Source organism: Microcebus murinus, chromosome 12 (assembly GCF_040939455.1).
Source record: "Microcebus murinus isolate Inina chromosome 12, M.murinus_Inina_mat1.0, whole genome shotgun sequence".
Classification (NCBI taxonomy): domain Eukaryota; kingdom Metazoa; phylum Chordata; class Mammalia; order Primates; family Cheirogaleidae; genus Microcebus; species Microcebus murinus.
In genome coordinates, this window is record NC_134115.1 from 86,584,186 (window position 1) to 86,606,015 (window position 21,830).

Genomic DNA, 21,830 nt, shown 5'->3' on the forward strand with positions numbered 1-21,830 from the left:
GATGGATGCCTGGGTGGTACTGTGGGGGGGGCAGATGCCTGGGTGGTACGGCAGGTGGGGGGTGGCAGGTGCCTGGGTGGTACGACAGGTGGGGGTGGACAGATGGAGGGATGATAAGTGGGAAGTACAAGGACAGATGGATAGTTTAGCTGTATATTCTGCTAATGCCCGAGACACAGCAGTCCCACCAGAAGGCTGTAGGGTAGCAGAAAGAGCATCCCTGGAAGCCAGACTGTTAGGCCACATGCTTGACTATGGCTCTGCCCCTTGTCAGCTAGTCCCACGTCCCTCTGGGCTGCCATGTCCCTGCTTAAAAACCCCAGACTCAGTAGTTGCCCCTGAAGCTGGGCATGGCCCAGAACCCACTCACCTGGGACCAGGTCCTAGGGCGCAGGGCTACTGTGCAGCTGAGGGTGCCAGTCATGGGTGTGGGCACCATGTAGACGCGGAGGAGGAAGCTGAAGCGCAGGTCGCCGTTAGGGCTCGGGGACAGCATGTTCACACAGCTGCTCTTGGCCACCCGGCCCTGGATGAGTTCCACGGTGTCCCCCTCAGGCCCCAAATCCAGGTGGCAGCTGTCTAGCTGGAGCAGGAACTCAGGGATGGGTGGGAACACGCTCACCTGTGTGGGTAGGTAGGGGACAAGGTGTGAGCAGTTAATCTTGATCCTCCACCTGACCTGTTCTCTTGAAATATGAGCTGGTGGGAAGAGCGGCCACACGGAGTCCTAATGGTGGGAGGAAAGGCCTGGGCCTGCCTGGGGCAGATAAGGAGGAGAGGCTGACACTCCTGGCAGTGTCCCGGAGCAATGCCTCCTCTGCCTGTCCCCCATGTGCCCAAGCTGGCTCCCCCCTTACTTTGGGAAGTGAAATTCTCATCTCATCTCTGGAGCAATGGTGGAAAGACAGGCGCGTGAGGAATCCCAGGCGCTGGGAGGCCTGGGGGTGCCAGCCGTACCTGCACGAAGCCCTGCTGGCCCAGCTCGAGGGTGCTGGAGGCCTGGAGGAAGTTGGGGCTGAGGTAGAGCCCCAGCTGGAAGGACAGGCTTTCCACGTCGACGCACTGCACCGTTTTCTGTGGAAGGACAGGAAGGGGACTTGGTCAGTCTGGTGGCAGCAGTCAGGAAGGCGACAGGGTGGTGTAGGAGCAGGTGTCCGGCCCAGGGGAGCTGCCTGACTTTCAGCCTCACCTTTATAAAAAAACGAATAGTATCAAGAATGCCCCGAGCCAGGCCGTGTGGAGGGCTTGGCCTGTGTCACCCCAGAGACCACTCCTAAGCACCCCTACGGGGTAGGGTCCTTCTCATGCCACAGTTTACAGACGATACCTTTGGGCCCAGAAAGCTTAAGTGATTTGCCCAAGGCCACACAGCCGATATGTACTAGAACCCTCTGCCTTGAGAGGCTGAGAGCGTGGCCCTCAACAGTACTGCTCTCCCATCGTGCAAAGGGGAGACTGAGGCACGCTGGAGACATGGCTTGCCAGGGTCAGAGCCTGCTCCCTCCAAAACCAGGAAGGGGCCCAGCCTGGGACGCAGACCCCGGACTGGGCGGTCAGCACAGCGACCATCCATCTCACCCGCTGTGGTGATGAGCTCCACGGGAAGTTGACGACCACCTGTGGGGACAGGGCCAAGGAGCCAGTCAGAGCCAGAAAGACCCGGGGGTATCCCAACCAACACACCCCTTTCATGAGCCAGGCTTGTCTTACGTTCTACTGAGCACCACACCCTGGTCTCCCAGACGCCCCTCAGCGCAGAGGGCAGGGAGGCCCTGGAGGGGCACCAGCCGGGCTGGTCCTGGCATTTTTCAGGTCCCCGACCTTACCTCATTGCTGATCACGTGTGCAGTCACTTCCATGCCACAGCTGGAGTAGGTGCTATGCAACACCAGCTGGTCACCACTGTCCTCAGCCTGGCAGCTCGGGTCCCCAAAGGTCAGGCTGGTGACAGTGCACTTCAGAGCCTGGGTTGGGAGAAGGGCACCATCAGGGCCACTGGGCTCCCAGGGGCCTGTCCCTCACACCCAGCATAGGGGTCCTAAGCCACAGCCATTGCTCTGCCCCCCCTCTTCGTCCTACCCCACTTAAAACTTTTCTTGGGTCGGGTGTGGTGGCTCATGCCTATAATCCTAGTACCCTGGGAGGTTGAGGCGGGAGGATCATTTGAACTCAGGAGTTCAAGACCAGCCTGAGCAAAAGCAAGACCCCATCTCTACTAAAAATAGAAAGAAATTAATTGGCCAACTAAAAAAAAACATATAGAATAAAATAGCCGGGCATGAAGCCTTGCTTGAGCCCAGGAGTTTGAGGTTGCTGTGAGCTAGGCTGATGCCACGGCATTCTAGCCCAGGCAACAGACTGAGACTGTCTCAAAAAAAAAAAGAAAAAGAAAAAGAAAAATTAGCTGGTGTCCTGGCACATGCCTGTAGTCCCAGCTACTCAGGAGGCTGAGGCAGGAGGATCACTTGAGCCCAGGAATTTGAGGCTGCAGTGAGCTTTGACAGTGCCATTGCACTCTACCCAGGGTGACAGAGTGAGATTCTGCCTCTATGGTCCAGGTAAGGTTACAATGAAATCAAAGAATTCCCGTTACCCGGTGACTTCATAGCCACTATGATGTTACAGTGTTTGTGGTGAAGCTGGTGTAAACAAGCCTGCCGTGCCGCCAGTCGTACAAAGTGTAGCATATACAGCTCTGTACGATGCATAGAATGCACGATTTTGTACAATACATAATGCTTGAAAATGACAATAAACAACTATGTTACTGGTTTATGGATTTACTATGTTGTTATCATTAGAGTGTACTCCTTTTACTTTTTTTTAAAAAAACAAAAAACAGGGCCTGTATTTCATAATGAGTCAATGAGAGGGCAGCATGCTCTGTGTTTGGGGTGAGTCTGTCCAGGGCATTTTCTTTGTGTTTTCTTCTATACAACTTCATGTACTTAGAATATGCAGATTTCTTTTTTAACAAATGGCATCTTACTGTCCTTTATGATGCAGCTTAGTTTCTCACCCAACAATAAATTATATACATCCTTTGTGTCTATATTTATGGATTTACCACATTCTTTTTAACTGCAGCGTAATGTTCCAGAGATTGATGGATTGCAGTTTATTCATCCAGGCCATACTGATGGATATTTAGGCTCCCAATCACAAAAAAATGTGACAGGGACTATCCTTTTGCAATAGGCAAGGTTTCTTTAGGATGGTGGAACTGCTAAGACAATATTTACAAGGTAAATTTTAGTGGTCACTAGAATAGCTGCTGTCACTCACTCACCGTCTAATGAGCTGGGTCTGACCTCATCTCCCACCAGCTATGCATGAGGGTCCCGTTTCCCCTCCCCCTCGCTCAGGTGTCGTTTTTGCCTCTTGCCTACTTTGCAACACTTCAAAGATCATCTGGCCAATTTGCCTGACATAAATTCTCTTTATTTCCAGCAAGGAAGCAGATGTTAAGCAATTGGGCAGAAAGTTGGGAGCTCTGCAGTCTGTCAACAAGATGGAGAAACAGGGAGTGCCACTCCCTGGGGACTGGGCATCAGCAGCACCGGCCACCACTGGTCACGGCACCAGCTCCTCCACCTCTCAGACGTCTGCTGGGCCAGGCAAGGCAGGGGAGGAGGGGTAGGTGGACAGCACTCATGTGGGCCTTCATCCAGGCCCCTGCACCCCAACCCCCAAAACACTTCCCTGTGGACTTAACCACAGAGTTCAACATCATTCCAAATATCCCTGAGAGATGATTTATCAAAACTCTGGCAGAGAGCTTTCCTCAGGCCAAAGAAATCACACAGGGGAAGATGGGCAGCAAGGATAACCCAATTTTCTTTCTATGTCCAAAAAATTAAAAACCACTGGAGGCAACATTTAAAGAACTGGAACAAATCAGGGGAAATGATGGACAAAGGGAAAATTTTTTCTTTATGTAAAAAGCTTATAAAATTCATCAAGAAAAATACCCAGCCCTAATGATAAACAGACTCAGGTTCTTGTCACTCACCTGGAGCCCACACTCACAACTCGCTAGAGAATTCTAGATTAAAACGAGAATGGAACATCATGTTCCACCTCCCACATTGGCAAAGAGTTTTGGTTTGGTTTGTTTTTTAAATTATAGCTTGGAGAGAGAGAAGCAGTCTCATCCTTGGGAAAGTGGGTTGGAAATTTCATTCTTTTTTTTTTTTTCTTTTTCCAAGAGAGGGTCTTGCTCTGCCATCCAGGCTGAAGTGCAGTGGCATCATCATAGCTCATTGCAGCCTCAAACTCCTGGACTCAAGCCATCCTCCTGCCTCGGCCTCCCAAAGTACTGGGATTACAGGTATGAACCACTGAGCCCAGCCACTTCACTCTTTTTAACCCAGCAATCCACTAATTCAGAAATCTATCCCAAGAAAATAATCCTATAGAAAAAAAGTTTCATATACAATGATGTATTTTCCCTATCTATAACATTATGGAATTGGAAACAACCTAAAATGTCTAATAAGGGAAGAGGAGTTAATTACAGCATGTCAATATGATGGAATAATATGTGCTTATTAACCATGATGTTACATACAGATGTCAAAGCTCTAAAAATACAGTAAGTGAAATAGAAGGAGACTAACGAACACACCCCTTGTGATTACACTGATGCAAGAAATAAACAGAGAAAACACTCCAGAAAGAAACACACCAAAATATTGGCCGCCATTGTCTTTGGGTGGAGAGGTTAAGCTTTTCTTCTTTTCTAATTTTTACATATTTTTTAATGCATGTATTTTTTTATAATAAATATACTTGTTTATCAATAGGGCAGAGACGACATTGTGCATATATTCTGTTAAGTGACCACCCAGCTCAGCAAGCATTTAGGATTAATAATAACAACTACCTCAGCTCTAAGAAACAACGGTGATATAGCACATCTTATATTTTCCTGGTTAGAGCTGGAGCCCATACTACTAAGTGAAGTATCCCAAGAATGGAAAAACAAGCACCACATATACTCACCAGCAAACTGGTATTAACTGAGCAGCACCTAAGTGGACACATAGGCACTACAGTAATACAGTATTGGGAAGGTGGGGGGGGGAGGGGGCGGGTATATACATACATAACAAGTGACATGTGCACCATCTGGGGGATGGTCATGCTGGAAACTCAGACTTGTGGGGGGAAGAGGGGGAAAGGGCATTTTTTGAAACCTTAAAATTTGTACCCCCATACTATGCTGAAATAAAAAAAATAAATAACAACAACCCAGTACTGGCATTATTTACTGAGCACTGAGTATGCACCACATCTGACTGTGCCGAGTGCTTGGCCTGTCAGACCTCATCTGATTCTTACCACGTGGTAGGTGCCTTTATCGACCCCATGTTACAAGTGGGAAAACTGTGACTTGTCGCCCTGCCTGGGCTAGGACCCCACAATTCTTGGGCTAGTGGAAGGACCAGCTGCCCATGTCAGCCCGGGTCAGAGGGGCAAGCCCTTCCTTACCGCCACAAGATCTTTCTTGAGTACCAGAGTCATGACGTCGTTGGCGCACTTCGGCTGGAGCAGGGACATGAGCAGCTCTGGGCTGCAGGTGTCTCTGGGAGGAGTGGTCTGGACTGGCGCAGGTGAGGTCGGCAGCCCAGCGCCTGTGGGGCACCAGGAGGACAGTCGCTGAGCGCTCACTGTGCACGGGCACCGAGCTCTTCTACGGTCAGCTACACCCACCGCCCGCCTGTGGCAGGTGAGGAAGGTGAGGCTGAGAGGGCTGAGGTGCCCAACCCCCGCTCACACAGCAGCGCTTCACCCCGCTGCGGCAGCTGATCCAGGGGAGGGGCGGGGAAACGCGGGGCAGGGGCGGGGCTGGTGCTCACCACAGCTGGGGGCCCGAAGCGAGACGACCCTGGCCAGGGGTAACTCCACAAAGGACGCTATGACGCTGGCGTTCAGCATCCGGGCCTCCCCCAGGAGGCCTTGGGGTGTGTCTGGGAGCACGAAGCCACGCATGTTCTTCTCTGGGAAGATCTTGAAGGAGTACTCACCAGTGGTCTAGCGGCAGGGGGAGAGGCAGAGCAGGGAACCATTGGCACGGTGGGGGCACGGCAGGCCGGCCAGGATTATGCCAGGCCGGGTCCTGCTGTCCCCTCTGCCTGGCCTCCTTCCCCTGTTCGCTGGCTCCTGTTTGTCCTTCAGCTCAGCTCAGGGGTCCCCTCTCCAAGAATCTTCCCTGACCCTGTAGGCTGGGTTGGGGGCTCCCTAGCAGATCAGGGAAGGCTTCCTGGAGGAGTTGGCCCCAGGCAAAGGTCTGAAGCAAGAACAGGTGGTGCACAGAGGAAGAGCGCTGGGGGCAGAAGGACCGTCGTGTACCCAGGTCAGGGCTGGAGTGCTGGTGCGCGGGGCAGCCTGGCAGTGGAGGTTGGGAGTTGGGTTTTCTGTTTGGGAAGCTGCAGGACTCACCCAGATCTGCATGTTGTGGTTGGCGTCGATGAGCCAGGACACGTAGGGTGGCCCCTGCAGGATGAGGACGGCGTCCGGATCCCCAGACACGCAGCTCAGTTCCACCTTCACTGTCACCGTCCGGGGCCTGCGGGGGGACAGGTGGCTGCGTCAGCGTGGGCGGGAATGCTGACCCAGCCAGGCCAGGCCGGCGAAGGGGCCTGGCGTCGGGTGGGCAGCGGCTGCACTGCTACCTGGCCAGGTATGGGTCTAGGGGACTGCGGTGGGACTGGGGCGAGGTTGGGCCCCTCCGGTAGGGGCTTATTGAGGACTGGCCCTAGAAATAGGTGAGGGCGACCGCGCCCTTACCTGGCGGGGGCGGGGCTTAATAAGGGGCGGGGCCCAGCGTGGTCGGGCGCGCGCCCTTACCCGGCGGAGGAGCCCGGCAGGACCCTGAAGATGTGCGCCTCCTTGTGGCCGGCCACGCCTTCCAGGCGGCAGCCGCGGACCAAGGCCGGGGTGCGCGGCTGCCATTCGAGCGTGCCGCCCATGTCCCGGTGGGCTTCGGGCAGGCAGTAGGACGGTGCCCCCTGGGCTGTGGAGACAAGCGCACCTCAGTCCCCTCCCTGAGCGACCCGGCACGTAACACAGAGCCTCACTCTCGCCCACAGCCAAAGGCATGGTGGTGGGGCGTGGGCAGGATGGAGCCCCAAAGGTGGAGAGGCATCGGAGGACCTGGGTTCAAATCTCCTCTCCACCACTTACCTGCCGAGTGACCGTGTGCAAGCCGCGGGCCTCCGTTTCCTCATTTGTCAACACAGGGTCAACATCCGGGCTGAGCCCATGGCACGTGTTAGGATGCAGCCCCGCACCCACCCAGCACATCCCCCCATTTTAATCTTTTACAGCTTTTACCCAAACCTGAAATTATAGCATTTATTTTTCTGTGTGTATGTTTATTGTCATCTTCCTCATCAGCTCCAGGACAGCAGAGTCCTCAAGTGCCAAGCATAGGGCTTGGCACATAGTTCATATACAATAAATAATATGAAAGTGCTTGTATTCCAGTGTGGTTGAGGAAAATAAAAAAAGAAAAAAAAGAAAGAAAGAAAAATTATAAATAAATTAAAAAAAAAAGAAAGTGCTATTTTTTAGGTGAAAAAACTGGTATTTCACACGGTCCTATCCGATATTTGGTGAAAGAGGACTAACTCGCTGTGTCCGAGTCTGAGGAATGGGCCAGAGGAGCTCAGGTCCCTGCAGAGCTGAGCCCAGGCCCAGGCAGGTTGCCGGGGAGCCTCACCTTGGCCCAGATGCAGGATGATGCTGTGGGGGTCGTCCAGCTCAGCGGCAGAGCTGATGGGGCCCTTTGCAGCTGCCCAGTCCAGGATCTGGCTCTTGGAGGTGAAGGGTGGCAGCTGTGTGGTGTTGACTCCAGCGAGCTCTTTGATGAAGACCAGGCTGGGGTTCTGGGGAGACACACGGAGGCTCAGAGTGCTGTCTGGCAGCATGCCTCCCATCTGCCCATGCAGGAGGCCAGGAAGTGATTTGGGGAGTCAGCCCATTGGCTGAGAATGTCAGCCCAGAGGCCCCCAAATACCCCCACCCCAGTCAGATCAGCCGATTCTCTCTTCCAGACATCCATTCTCAGCCGCCTGTCTAAACATTACCAGTCTGGCCCTCCATAGTTGTACTCATTCGACTCACATGTAATGACATCACGTGGATGTCTCCCCCAGTACTCTGAGGGTCCGTAAGGGATGCCGTCTACCTTGCCCATCCTTGCACAGTGCTTGACACACAGTAGGCACTGAGAAATATTTGTCTGACCTTGTGCTGGGCCCTGGGCCCCACAGGGACCCTGACATGCCAGCTTCACCCTACCACCCAGGTGCTCCCTGCACGTGGGAAGTGAGGGAGGAAGGGAGGAAAGAAGAAATGGATGATTAATTAATTAATTAAAGATAGAGAGGGATGATCCTTGTCCTGGGGGAATCTAACCATTCAGAAACTCGATATGTATCAAGCCATTTGAAGCAATAGAAGACAGAGAATATTATTTAATAAGAAACAAAGGGGAGAAGCAGGTGCCCTGATTGGTCAAGGGCGAGGAATCTGTGCAGCCTTTATTGCCAGTGCCTCAGGAGAGACCCAGGTGGGCTGGGGGGAAGAAACAGGAGGACTTCCTGGAGGAGGTGCTCTGGGGAATGAAGGATTCAGAGGAAGCTGTTGGGTCCACAGACTCAGAGTTTCCTCTGAGTTCCATGTCCAAAGTGAGGGGCATTGAGCTGAATGAAGCAGCAGCAGCATAAGGGTTTCAGGCTACATGCTAAGGGGGATTGCCAGATAGTGACAGTAGGCAAGACATCACAGAATGGGCCACCTACAATGAAGCACCATACCTTGCCTGCAGAAATTTAACAAGGGGGCAAGGTGATGAGTGCCCTGGTGCAGACCCAGCCCCCACTGGGCTGGGACAGTGGTTTAGAACTGGGTCGGGGGCATGGATCTGCCACGTCATATATCCCCTGTCTGTAAAATGGGGATATGGGAGGGATTAAAGCGCCTGGCACCAAGGCCCAAGCCCTGTTGGGCCTCTGCCTCTATCCCCTTGCTGGTCTCTGGCTCCACAGCCCCTCCGCGGGTACTCTTACCCTGGGAGGGAGGAAGGAGCAGCGAGGCTGAGGCAGGAGCCCAGAGCCCGCAGGCTGCTGCAACCTTCCAGCATGTTTCATGTTTCTGAGTCATCCTGGGCTCTGCCAGGCTCGGGTCCCACGAGTGGGAGGGAGAGTAGAAATGGGGGAGGGGAGACGGGGAGATAGCGGTGCTTTTCCGCTGGAAAATTGACTTCCCTTAGGGTGCCAAGGCCAAGCCCCCATGGTTGGATTTGTCCTCCTCCCTCATTCCTGGGGGCTTTGCATTGCTGGCTTGGCCATGTCTGTCTTCTCTGTGTCACCACTGCCACCAGTCTGGATGCTTCACCCCTGCTCCTCAGCCCTACTTCTCTCTCTGTGTCCAGGCCTGTCCCTATGGGCCCCTGAGCTGTCCTCTCCAGCGTCCGTCTGTCCTCTCCCTGCTTCCATGTTTCTTTGTGTCTCTCCTCCCTCGCCCTCTGCTTTATCTGCTGTAAACAACAGCTGCTCACATCTGGGGCCGCCTCCCTCCCGGAGCCTTCCCTGTGGAGGAGGCAGTGCTGACCGGCCCGTCTCCTCCAGCCCAGCTGAGCTCCTCTCTTTGGTCGATGTGTCCAACACTTCTAGCCTGACTTTTTAAAAATAATTTTTCTCCAAAGTAGGCCAAGTCAATTAAAGCAACTCTTGCAAATTCAACAAAGTACAAAGAACAAAATAAATGTCTCTCCTAATCCCACTTCCCAGCCATGACCACTGTTAACACCTCGTGAGGTTTCCTCCTGGCCCTTTCCCTCTGGATGGAAATATTTTCCAATATATGTCTTTATGAAAAGTGAAAAGATTATTTTATGGAATATCATTGGGTGCAATTATTCCACTGGACAGATGGGCAAACTGAGGCTATATGAGGACCGGAGTTGGCCAGGGTTGAACGTCAATCCAATTCCCACCTCCAGGTCCGGACTCTACCCGAGGTCCTGCTGCGCTCTGGGCCATCTTTGTCAGGCCCTGAGAGTGTCAGATGAACAGGAGAAGCAGGGCTTGGCCACTGGGGTGGGAGACCCTGGTCCACAGAGGACACAGGGACCTCCCATGGCCAATGCCTGAGCCTGGGACTAGGGGTAACACACTCACATAGGCCAGGTGAAGTGGGATGCCCGGGGCCTGTAGCTGCAGGAAGACATTCTTGTCTGTGCCGAGGACCAGAAGCACCTCTTGGGGCCGAGTGCCATTTTGCCTGGATGCCTGGAGAGCCAGCTCCAGCTGCGACAGCTCCTGCAGGGGCGCGGAGCAGACAGACACACAGACCAGTCAGACTTGCATAGGTCGTGCCACCCTGGCTGGTTGACGGCTCGTTCGCTGCTGGCTTCTCCCTGCCTGGCCTGCTCACCCTAGCCTGGCCCTCGGGACGTGCTCGGAAAATATCTGCTGATGAATGAGGGAGGTACGTCCCAGCAAATCCAAAGAAAGGAAAAACACTGGGCTGAGCTTGAACTTCATCCAACAATCAATCAAGGTTTATTGTTTCTCCTGAGCGCTTGCTGTGTACTGAGCCTTAGAGAGGGCCCGGTGCATGGAGACAGTGACCCCTCACCCCGCTGTCCCCGCTCCCTCTCTGGCAGTCCCTGGGTGACAACTCTGCTCCCAGCCCACATGAGACGTTCGCACTGCTCCCCCAGTTTGCAGCATTCCTGTTTGCCTTACCATTCTAAAGTGTGAAAACACTGGGGTCTTTTTTGGTATAATACCATTATTTTGGTATAAGAACATGAAGTTGAAATCATGTATGTCTCAAGATGTACCGATAGCATTAAAATATCTAAATGACCGCCGGGTGTAATGGCTCACGCCTGTAATCCTAGCACTCTGGGAGGCTGAGGCGGGCAGATTGCTGAGGTCAGGAGTTCAAAACCAGCCTGAGCAAGAGCGAGACCCCCGCCTCTACTAAAAATAGAAATTAATTGGCCAACTAAAAATATATAGAAAAAATTAGCCGGGCATGGTGGCGCATGCCTGTAGTCCCAGCTACTCGGGAGGCTGAGGCAGGAGGATTGCTTGAGCCCAGGAGTTTGAGGTTATTGTGAGCCAGGCTGACACCATGGCACTCCAGCCCATGCAACAGAGCAAGATTCTGTATCGAAAAAAAAAAAAAAATTCTAAAGTACCAATGGTATATGCATTTACAATGTTTTTATAACACCACTACCACCTAACATTTACATAGGGCCTACTATGTGCCAGGACTGTCCTAAGTGCTTTACACATTAACTCATTGAATCCTTGCAACAACCCTAAGAGATAGGTACCATTCTTAGTCTCACTTACTGATTTGGGAAACACGGCACACAGAGGTGAAGTCATTTGCCCAGGATCACACAGCAAGTAAGTCAGGGGCTGGGATTGGTACCTGGGCAGGTAGGTCTAGTCCTAACCACTGTACTGCCCTTGCACATTTCCCCCACCTTATTCCCAAAAGAAAAAGAACACAGCAACCCACGAGGCAAAGCTTCTATTGCAAGAATGACCTCTGTGCTGCTCCAAGACTTTCTGAGCCAGTGGTATGTGAACCGGTGAGTACCAAGACTAACCCTGCCTGGTCTGCGCCCCACCACCAACGCACAAGGCCAAAGGCAAACGGAAACATTTTGCTGAAACACAGACTCCAGCTGCTTTCAGATGAAGGCTGGCAGTCTAGAAGATGACCCCAGGCCGGGCGCGGTGGCTCATACCTGTAATCCTGGCACTCTGGGAGGCCGAGGCGGGTGAACTGCTCAAGGTCAGGAGTTCAAACCCAGCCTGAGCAAGACCCCCATCTTTACTAAAAATAGAAAGTAAATTAATTGACCAACTAAAAATTTATATAGAAAAAATTAGCCAGGCATGGTGGTGCATGCCTGTAGTCCCAGCTACTCGGCAGGCTGAGGCAGCAGGATCGCTTGAGCCCAGGAGTTTGAGGTTGCTGTGAGCTAGGCTGACGCCACGGCACTCACTCTAGCCTGGGCAACAAAGCGAGACTCTGTCTCAAAAAAAAAAATTTAATAATAAAATAAATAAAAATAAATAAATAAAAAGAGGACCCCAAATGTCTCCTCAAAGCTATGAAAAGGGAGACTAGTGTTTCACGATGAAGACACCAGTGGAAAGTTTGGAGATTTATCATCTAATCATCTCCTTGCCATTTCCCCAAGTGATGTCACAAAGCCAGAGACAGTGTCACAGCCGCTGGAAAAATCTGCCCAGAAATATTTCCGTTACCCAACAATGACACCATAATCACTCTTCGCTTCTAACCTTGCTCTTTAAAACAAAAAAGAGCAAATGCTATTATTTCACTTTCAATGTTTCACAGATTATTTTTTCATTTTAGTGTGATATTCAGATTGCTTATTTTAAAATTATTTTTATGCTAATTTATAGTAGCCTAATACGATACATTTTAAATTTATGTTTGTATCAGTTCACATGTTGGATTAATGTTTTTTAATGGGTTTATAACTTTTGGCTTTCCAAATGCATTGTTTCATCAGTTTTTTTTTTTAAATATTATGCATTCTAAACACTTTATTTTTTTTTTGAGACAGACTCTCGCTTTGTTGCCCAGGCTAGAGTGAGTGCTGTGGCGTCAGCCTAGCTCACAGCAACCTCAAACTCCTGGGCTCAAGCAATCCTCCTGCCTCAGCCTCCCGAGTAGCTGGGACTACAGGCATGCGCCACCATGCCCGGCTAATACTTTTTCTATATATATTAGTTGGCCATTCATTTCTTTCTATTTCTAGTAGAGACGGGGTCTTGCTCTTGCTCAGGCTGGTTTCGAACTCCTGACCTTGAGCAATCCGCCCGCCTCGGCCTCCCAGAGTGCTAGGATTACAGGTGTGAGCCACCGGGCCCGGCCCTTTCTAAACACTTTAAAAATTGAATGCTGGTCTATGGTTTGCATAAGCTGGCTAGAAAAAAATTAAATGCTGGATCTAACGCCATATTTTGATAAAATATGTCATACATCTAAATGTCAGAACGGACACTTTGTTCCAGGATTGTGATCACTGCTGGAAATTCACCGGAGCGAAGCGAGACCCACGTCCGTTGTGACGGGAAAGGCCCAGGCACAGCCGGTCCGCCCGCATCACTGGGGACGGACGTGCCCGCCCTCTTTACCCTGATTGCGTATGTGCTGTCAACTCAAACAATCGGATCTGGTTGCACAACTCTGGATACACCAAAACTGCTCAACTGGACACTTTAAATGGGTGAATTTTATCTCAATAAAGCTATTAAAAAACAACAACTGAATATCAGTTGAATCACTGATATTGAATTACTGCAAAGTGATTTATCACGGTTCCAACTAACGGGTGCCTGGCCCTGTGCTGAGCATGTTGCACGTGCTATCTGACCCAAGCACGTTCTCCCATTTTACAGATGCAGAAATAGAGGCTCGGGGAGGGAACTGCTGGTGAGTGGCGAAGTCAGGAGCCCAGAGCACGTTGGCCTGGTGCCAGAGTGGAGCCACAGTCCCTAGACCTCTGGGCTGCTCACTTGGACCACGTCCTCCCTCTCACTGTACCTCTCTCCTCAACTGCCCCATGGTCTGTCACTATCCAGCCCATCTGTCTGTCCCCACCTGGAGGAGAGAGCTACAAGGCCCACACACAGTGAATAGAAGGCCCCTGGTTTGGAGGCTGCAGCCAGGAGATGCCACAGGCTGCAGCAAGATCCGTCATTTGTCTCTTGGAGGCCACCCACCCACAGGCCGAGGGCGCTGCAGGAGCCAGAGTGCAGGCCCTGAGCAGTGAGGGAAGAGCCCTGTGACTGTCCAATCCTGCCGCTGCTCTGCACTGTCCTTGTTCCTCTGTGCCTCAGTTTCATAATCTGTGAAATGGGGGTAGGACAGGGTTGGGAACCCCATACCAGGAGGAGCCGTGGATGAAGGAAGTGAAAAAAGGGAAGTGGAGGTGACGGCCGGGTCACGCTGGGGTGAGGGCATCAGGAGGCTGGAGCTTCAGGACACTTGTCATGACACTCAGCTCTTCTCCATTAGCTCACAAACCAAACCCACCACTGAGCTGTCACCAAGTCCTTCCCTGCAGAGTTGGGGGTGGCAGGGGGATGGGGCTGTCACTGCCAGGGTCACACTGCAAGCGAGCAGTTTGGAAACGCAGGGAGGCTGAAAGGCTGTGTGTGTGCTCAGGGTCTCTGAGTGCCAGGCCAGCAGGACGCCAGCCAGTTACGAGAAAGCCAGGGTCAGGGTTTCCACAGCAGACATTTGCATCCCGCCGCCCTGACTCACGGCGCAGGCGGCAGCCACTCACACGCACACCGACTTCCCTCTTCCCTCCGCCCCAGGCTCAAAGGCAAAGAAAGGCCCCTGTGAGCCCCCACCCCAAGCTCCCCGCCTTCCCGGTGGGATCCTGGGAGTTCTGGCAGAGGGGCCAGCGCCGTGCCCCCAGCCCCGCCAGTCGGGCCTGCCCCGGCCCCCTCCCTGGGCGGGTGGACGGGAGCCGAGTTTCTATTTTTGTGCCAGTATCCCACAGATGCCATTGTTGGCCCAGCCGTAGGTGGCGGGAAGGGGGGATTTCGGTGAGGAGGCCCTGAGTGCTAGTAGCCACTTATAGAAAGTCGCTTCCAGTAATTCTTCTAGGAGTGGAGCCTCGGGGCTGCTGCAGCCCCCGCCCTCCCAGGGTCTGACCGGAGGCGGCCAGATTGTCGCCAGCCGTCCCTCTGTCCACCCCAGAAGACTCAGATGGTACATAGAGGCAGGGTAGGGCGGGAAGGGGGTCGGTGCCAGACAGACCTGAATTCAAATGTGGGCTCAGCGAGTAGCCTGTGACCCTGGACAGTCACTGCTCCTCTCTGGGCCTCAGTTTCCTTATGTAGAAAATGGACTGCACAGTATGCCCACTCCACAGATTTGTGAGGATTCAGCGTGATTCTGCCTGCAAAGCTGGTCGTCCAGTGCCAGCTAACTACGTGGGAGGCTTGGCCTTCATCCCCTCTGTCTCTGCCCTGCGCACTCATCCAGAGGAGCGCCAGGGTCTAGGGGCTGCTAGAGCTGGTGTTAGAGGTGGGCCACAGTTACCGAGAACTGAGACACCTCAGTCACGCCTCACTGTGGCATGCCCTCTCTGGGCCTCGGTTTCCCCCTCTGTACAGGGAGGAGTAGGATCAGTGATGTTCTAGAATTCCAACCTGTCTCGTAGGGGTCCCAGCATTTGGCATCTAGGAGTCCCGGTCTCCAGCCGGGGGGGCCATAGAATGCGCTGCCAGAACTCCCTGGGGACATACGCTTCCTCCCCAGCTGAGGAGTCCCTGGTCCCTCTGGTGCTGCTGGTGGTTGGCCCAAGCTCTCCTCAGCTCCCCACATCACAGCCCGCCTGAGAGGCCCGGGCTGGGCCCAGCCTGGGGCTTCCATACTCCCAAAGGGATACAGGAAAATGCACAACTTTGTTCTCAGGAGCTTGGCAGAAAACAAGACTAACACCTTCAAACAACCAGACATAAACAGCAATCAACACCACCAACCCCCTGGGGATGGCCAATCAGCAAATGCTTATATGCATGTACATTTTCTCCTTCCTTCCTTCCTTCTTCCCTCCCTCCCTCTCTTCCTTCCATTATCTATCCATCCACCCATCTATCCACCCATCCATCTATCTACCCACTCACCTATCCATCCACCCATCTACCCACCCACCCATCCAACTACTCACCCATCTACCCATCTACCTACCCACCCACCTATCCATCCACCCATCTACCCACCCACCCAACTATCCACCCACCCACCCATCCAACTACCCACCCACCCACCTATCCACCCACCCACCCATCTACCCATCCACTCACCTACCCATCCACCTACCCACCCACCCACCTATCCATCCACCCATCCATCCACCCACCCACTTACCTGTCCGTCCACCCACCCATCCACCTCTCCATCTACTCACCATCCACCCACCCACCTCTCCATCCATTCACCTCTCCATCCACTCACCACACACCCACCCACCTATCCATCTACTCACCATCCACCCACCCACCTCTCCATCCACTCACCATCCACCCACCCACCTATCCATCCACTCACCATCCACCCACCCACCTCTCCATCCACCCACCTCTCCATCCACTCACCATCCACCCACCCACCTATCCATCCACTCACCATCCACCCACTCACCTCTCCATCCACTTACCCACCCATCTATCCCTCTGTAACCCCAACCACCCAGCCATCAGATATTTTTTCTCAGGCTGACTCCAAGCTGGACACCAGAGATCCAGCAATGACAGGGCAGTTGCAATCCCTGCCCAGCCTGTCTGACTCCAAGTCCTTGCCCTTTCACAAGCCTGCCTCTAATATTTGCAAGGCCTGGGACAAGAATACAAATGGTAGGCCCCGGCCCCAGCCCACCTTCCTTCTGTTCACCTTGATTCAGACAGCACAGCAAGGTGCTCGTGTGTCCGTGTGGACAGCCCAGCCCAGATGCCCAAGTTTCACCGTGTCCACCCCCAAACAGCCAACTCGACCGTCCTTGAGGTCTAGGGGAGCTCGCATCAGCCAAGCAGTGTCCCCTCTAGGGCACAGAACAAGAAAGAGCTCTGCCCAGCCCTGGGAGGAGGTTCAGCTCCATTTGGGCAAGGAATTCTGGGGTCTTGGGTACTCAGAGCATGGTCTAGAAGGGAGGGGTGCAGGTTCCACATGGGGAGATCCCTTCAGCCCTGGAGGTTCCCCACCCTGGACAGGGAGAGACCACTTCCTCTGGGTCCCGGGGCGAGGGCCCCCCTTGCCCAGGCCTGAGAGCTGCACTGCCTTCCACAGCCCCTCCAGCCTCCCCGCTGGGGTCCCTCCCAGCTCTCACTCCGCCTGAACAGCCTTGCCTGCCCCTCTGGCCGGGAGTGAGTCAGTGCCTGGGCCTGCGGGTTCTGTCTGCTTGGCGTGGGTGGGGTCTTCAGCGCCCCCGAGTTTGCCGGCACTGGGGTGAATCAGCGGCTGACCGAGCTCTGCCCCGCCGGCTGCCGGGTTTGTCAGCAGGACGGCAGATCAGCGGCGCAGTCGGCCTGGCGGGAATCGCTGAGACACCAGCCTGGTTTCCTGTCTCCGCGGGTCAGGATGTGACCCTAGGCCCCCTCCCGGAATCCAGGCTCCGGCCTGCCCTTCAGGGACCCAGCGAGATAGAGCCCCTGCCCAGCGGCCCTCGGCTGTCTGCAGACCTCCCAGCACACGCTGACCGTCCCTTCCCCAAGCTTCTTGGCTGCCTCCGCTCCTCCGCCGCCCACCCACAGGAAATCTGAGGATTCTGAGGCTGCGCGGGGATGGACAGGAAACCCGCTTCTCCGTGCCAGCGACCAGAGAAGCCGGCCACAGGTCGGGAGGGGTCGGGCTGGCTGCTGAGACAGCAGTCACCCCCATGCCCATGCCCGCCCACGGGTCTTCCCCTAAGCCTTTGCTCATGCAATGCCCTCTGCCTGGAATGCCCTGGACCCCCTCTTTGGCTAGATCCTGGGGAGCCCTTCCTTCAGGCCCCTTCCCTCCTCATTCAGCGCTGTTCCTCCCATCACCTGCAGCCCGCTGCTGATTCCATCACTGATCACCAGGGCTGCTATGCCCACCTCTGCCTCCGTGGCCCACGTGTGGCCCAGGGACAGGGCCTGCTCTAAATGCTCTCTGCATCATCACTGCTCCTCAAAGGCAGGGCTCAGAGCAGGCATCTGGTGAGGGTTGCAGACCCCATTCTTAGGGGCTGCCTGGGGAGGAAGGCGCCTCTCAGGGAAACCACAGGTTCCCAGTGATGCCACAGAGTCTGGTGGGACCATGGGCCCAACCCTTGGGGCAGGGAGGCCAGGAGCACCGGAGGGAGGCCCAACTCCATGAGGCTGGACCTCTGCTGCCTCTCTAAGAGTGGATTCTGAGCCCCTGCCTCATCTATCCTGTAGCGATAACCTTTGAGGTTCCAGTTAGTCAACCGACGTGCAGATGTTCTATAAACTGCAACACCCCTGGCAAAATGATGGTGTTTACAGGTGGGGAATGGAGCCCAGAGGGGAGCAGTAACAGTCACAATACTCACAGCTACCATGCACGGAGCTGTCACCCCGGCAGGCCCTACGCTCAATATTTCGCCTGCACCTTCCTGCCGGATTCTCACGCCAGCCTTGTGAGGTGGATATTATTGTCCCCTCCATGTTCCCTGGGAAAACAGAGGCTTGGCGAGGTGGCCTCAGGGGATGCAGCTATAAGTGGTGGAGCCAACGCTCGGTTGGAGGGCTGTCTGCCTCAAGAACTGTGTTCCTAACACCAGCACCGAGGTCGCACACCGCGCACACGTGCATTCCTGTACGCATTCAACAGTTATTTGGTGTCTGCCGGCCCTGGGCCAGATTCTGCTACTCTGTGATTCTCAGGTGAGCTCCTGAGCCCAAGGAAGGTATGTGTATGAGAGGGCAGGGAGAAGGGCCACCCTCTGCACAGCAGGTGCTGTGTGAGGACTGGACCCTGGGTGTCCCAACCCTAGCACTCTCTACCACCTGCTCAAACACCCCTCGCAGCCGTGGAGCTTGCAGCCTGCCCAGCTCCTTGAATTAAGAGTTGTTGGATGCTCCATGGACCGAGTTCTCTGGAAGAGGCAGAGTGTGACACGAAGATTCTGTTGTCATGAACTCAAGGATCCTTGGACTCTGACATGAGTTATAGTGGCAGCCCACTGTGCCACTAAAAACCCTCCGAAGACTGTCCCTGCTCACATGATAAAGACTAAACTCCTGAACTCCTTGATACGGTGACAGGCCTTTTCCGTCTCCCGCCCTGCTCCAGGTGGACTGCCAGCTCCTGCCACACACTGGCCCCAGCCCCAGCCCGCTCCCTCTGCTTCTCCGTTCGCACTGTCATCTGCTCTTCCTGCTGCCTCCTCCACTTGGGGAGCCCCTGGCCATTGTCCAGGACGCCCTGCATACTCCTGTAAGCAGCTGGAGTGCCCCTGCTCCCTGTCCCCGGCGAAGCTGCAGTCACTTGGGTCCTGGCTGTCTGTGTGCACACCTGTCTCCCATAGGCCTGGCCACTTGGCCGGGGGCCTTCCTCTGACGCTGGCCCACTGTTGGGTGATTAGGGTCGGGGGATCCCCATCACTCAGGGCAGGCACAGGGACCTGAGCACCAGAACAAACAAAATGAACCTACAGACAGCAATCTTATTTTGAATATCGTTACCACATTTGAAAAAAACTACAATGCCGACGAAGACCGCATAAAGTGTGTTTGGTACTATCTATGGTTTGGAAATTATCAAAGCCCACAGTCCTCAAGGCAGGCAGGGCGGTGGGGAGTGGGCCCCCCGATATTGGTGGTCTGGGCACTAGCTTATCACCGCACAAACGCAGGGCGATTCAACAGTTCTGGGGGCAGATTGGCCGTTCGTAAGTTTACCCTGAGCCGACGCTGCTAAATCGCTACCAGGACCTACGGCCTCAGAGCCAGGTGTGGCCTCCAGTCCAGCCCAGCCGCCTGAATACTGAGACCCACCAGGAGTCCCCAGGGAGCTGGTGTGAATTCTGGCCTTGGGCGTGTCACGCCACCTCTCTAGGCCAGCCTCAGTTTCCTTTTCCAAGCAGTGGGGATAATGAGAGGGCCTGGCAGATGGGTTGCTGGAGGCTTAACGCACGTGAGACTCTTCATTCCTGGCGCATTGGAGACTCTGCATGGTACCCAGCACATGGTCGGTGCTTAGCAAAGGCGTTATTATCATTAAGAGGGACAAACTTAACAGACAAACTGAGAGAACCGTCCCAAGGCTGCACTGCTGGCTTTGGATCTCTGAGAAGCCACAGGTGTTCAATGGGGGTCATTCCAGGGAAGAAGTTTTGGGTTCAACTGAGGGAAGCACTTTTCCAAGTTCAAGCTGTGGCTCTGGGAAGCCATGAGACCCCGTCATGGGAGGTTTGTAAGCAACAGCTCACCTGGCCCAGCATGCCCACCCCTGACCTGGCTCCTGTCCGCACAGCTGCCTGCCAGACCCAGCCCTTCCCACCCAGGTCTTATGGTGGCATCCATAAGCCTGCCCTGATCCTGGGCCCTGCCCCCAGAAATGGCACTCCTTTACGGGCCCTGTGAGATGCCCACACCACTCACTTAGAAGGGGCCTGGTGCGGACTCGGCCACTGCCCTGGGGACAGCCACGAGGAAGGCACCACCCCTCATCACATTGGCCCTGGAGCTTCCTCTGGGCCCCGCTCCCAACCCTGCCATGGGGCACTCACCCTTGGGAACTTCAGGAAGAGGACGTGGACTTCGAGTACAGCGTTGGGGACCTCAGCCAAGCAGCCCTCAGAGACCAGGCTGGTGGTATATGTCACCTCACCCCTCTCAGGGTCCACAGGCTGTAGGTCACAATGGATGGTTTCTGCAAGACCTGTTGGAGAGAAATAGCCAGAGAGAGGGTCAGGTAAGAATAAGGTGATGACAATGACTGCCACTTTCCAAATGCCTACGAGGTAACTTGGCACGAACTAAGTAGCTACCCTACTAGGTGGGTATCATGATACCCATTCTGTGGATGAAGAAACTGAGGCTCAGAGAGGAACAGTCTCTTGCCCAAGGTCACAGTGCTACTAGGTATAGGGTTGACGAATAAGTATGTCCCCTGCAATATTTGGGATATACTAGTACTTTTAAAAATTTACTCATTGTTAATCTAAAATTCGAATTTAACTGAGTATCCTATACATATATATAAAATTGACAATTTTTTTTTTCCAAGACGGACCATAGGTGCGAACCACCACGCCTGGCCCATCCTGTGCCTTTGCTGGCTGCATCTGGCCATCCTCACTGCGTGGCGAGGCCCACCTGTGACCCCAGGCCACCACTGGCTGGCTCACTCCAAAGGAAGGTGAGAGCTGAGGCCGGCAGACAAAGCTCCCTCCATGCTGCAAGGCCAAGGCAGCAGGGAAGAGGGTTGAGAGTTTCCTGGCCCCAGGGGACAGGGTGAGCCGAGGGCGGCCCAGGTTAGAGGGAGGCTGCCGGATTAGGCCACAGAGCCTGCCACTGGGTCTGCGGAAACGCAGGTCCTGAGGGAATGGAATGGAATTTCACCCTGACCCGGCAGAGGAGGAAGAGGAAATGAGGCCCCTACACCTCGTCCCAAGGAATGTGCTGGGGAAGGGGGGCTCCGGAGGAGGGAAGGAGGACAGAGAAGGGGAGACTGTTTGGAAGTTTGTGTCTCCATCTTGTCGCGCTCACTTCCTGTTTTCTTGGAGATCAAAGATGGGCGCGGAGGGACCGGCCTCAAGTCCAGCCAACACCAGCTCAGAAGAGGGGGGCGGGGAGGCTTCTTCTGAGTCCTATGCTGCCTAGTAGTCTCACCTGGCCTCCTTCCCCACCTTTCCACAGCTTGTTGGGCTCCGGCCCCTCAGAGGTCAGAGAGGGGTGTAAGATGGCCGCCGCTCACAACGGCAACGCCACCCCCAGCCCTGTCCTGGGAAGGAGAAGCTCTGCACAAGGATCTCTGGCCACCACGGGGGCCCAGCCTTGTAGGTCCTGGCTCTGGCCCTATCCTGCGTGTGCCAGGGACTCCAGAGTGCTGGGGCAACATGGCATTTTGGTTCAAAGCAAGAGTCCCGGAGCCAGGTCAACCTACGTTTGAATTTCAGGCCCAACACTCACTAGCTTTGGAGAACAGTCTCACCCCTTGGGACTTCAATTTCCTGGTCTGTGAAATGACAGTAAGAATAGAACCCACACAATCCACAGAGGTTGTTGGGAGGACCTCATGGAACAGGG

General features: G+C 54.2%; 1 protein-coding gene across 1 annotated transcript in view; it reads right to left on the reverse strand.

Moving 5' to 3' along the window:
* The window catches only part of ENG (endoglin), a 31,708-nt gene that overhangs the window by 2,491 nt on the left and 7,387 nt on the right, over positions 1-21,830 (reverse strand). Inside the window, exons 2-12 of the mRNA XM_012772017.3 lie at positions 20,309-20,460; positions 10,191-10,331; positions 7,727-7,892; positions 6,853-7,018; positions 6,445-6,571; positions 5,862-6,036; positions 5,494-5,636; positions 1,827-1,964; positions 1,579-1,617; positions 958-1,074; positions 371-622 (exon numbers count right to left, since the gene is read on the reverse strand). Of these exons, the coding sequence (XP_012627471.2) occupies positions 371-622; positions 958-1,074; positions 1,579-1,617; positions 1,827-1,964; positions 5,494-5,636; positions 5,862-6,036; positions 6,445-6,571; positions 6,853-7,018; positions 7,727-7,892; positions 10,191-10,331; positions 20,309-20,460 (1,616 nt within the window). The remainder of the gene's footprint in view (positions 1-370; positions 623-957; positions 1,075-1,578; positions 1,618-1,826; positions 1,965-5,493; positions 5,637-5,861; positions 6,037-6,444; positions 6,572-6,852; positions 7,019-7,726; positions 7,893-10,190; positions 10,332-20,308; positions 20,461-21,830) is intronic.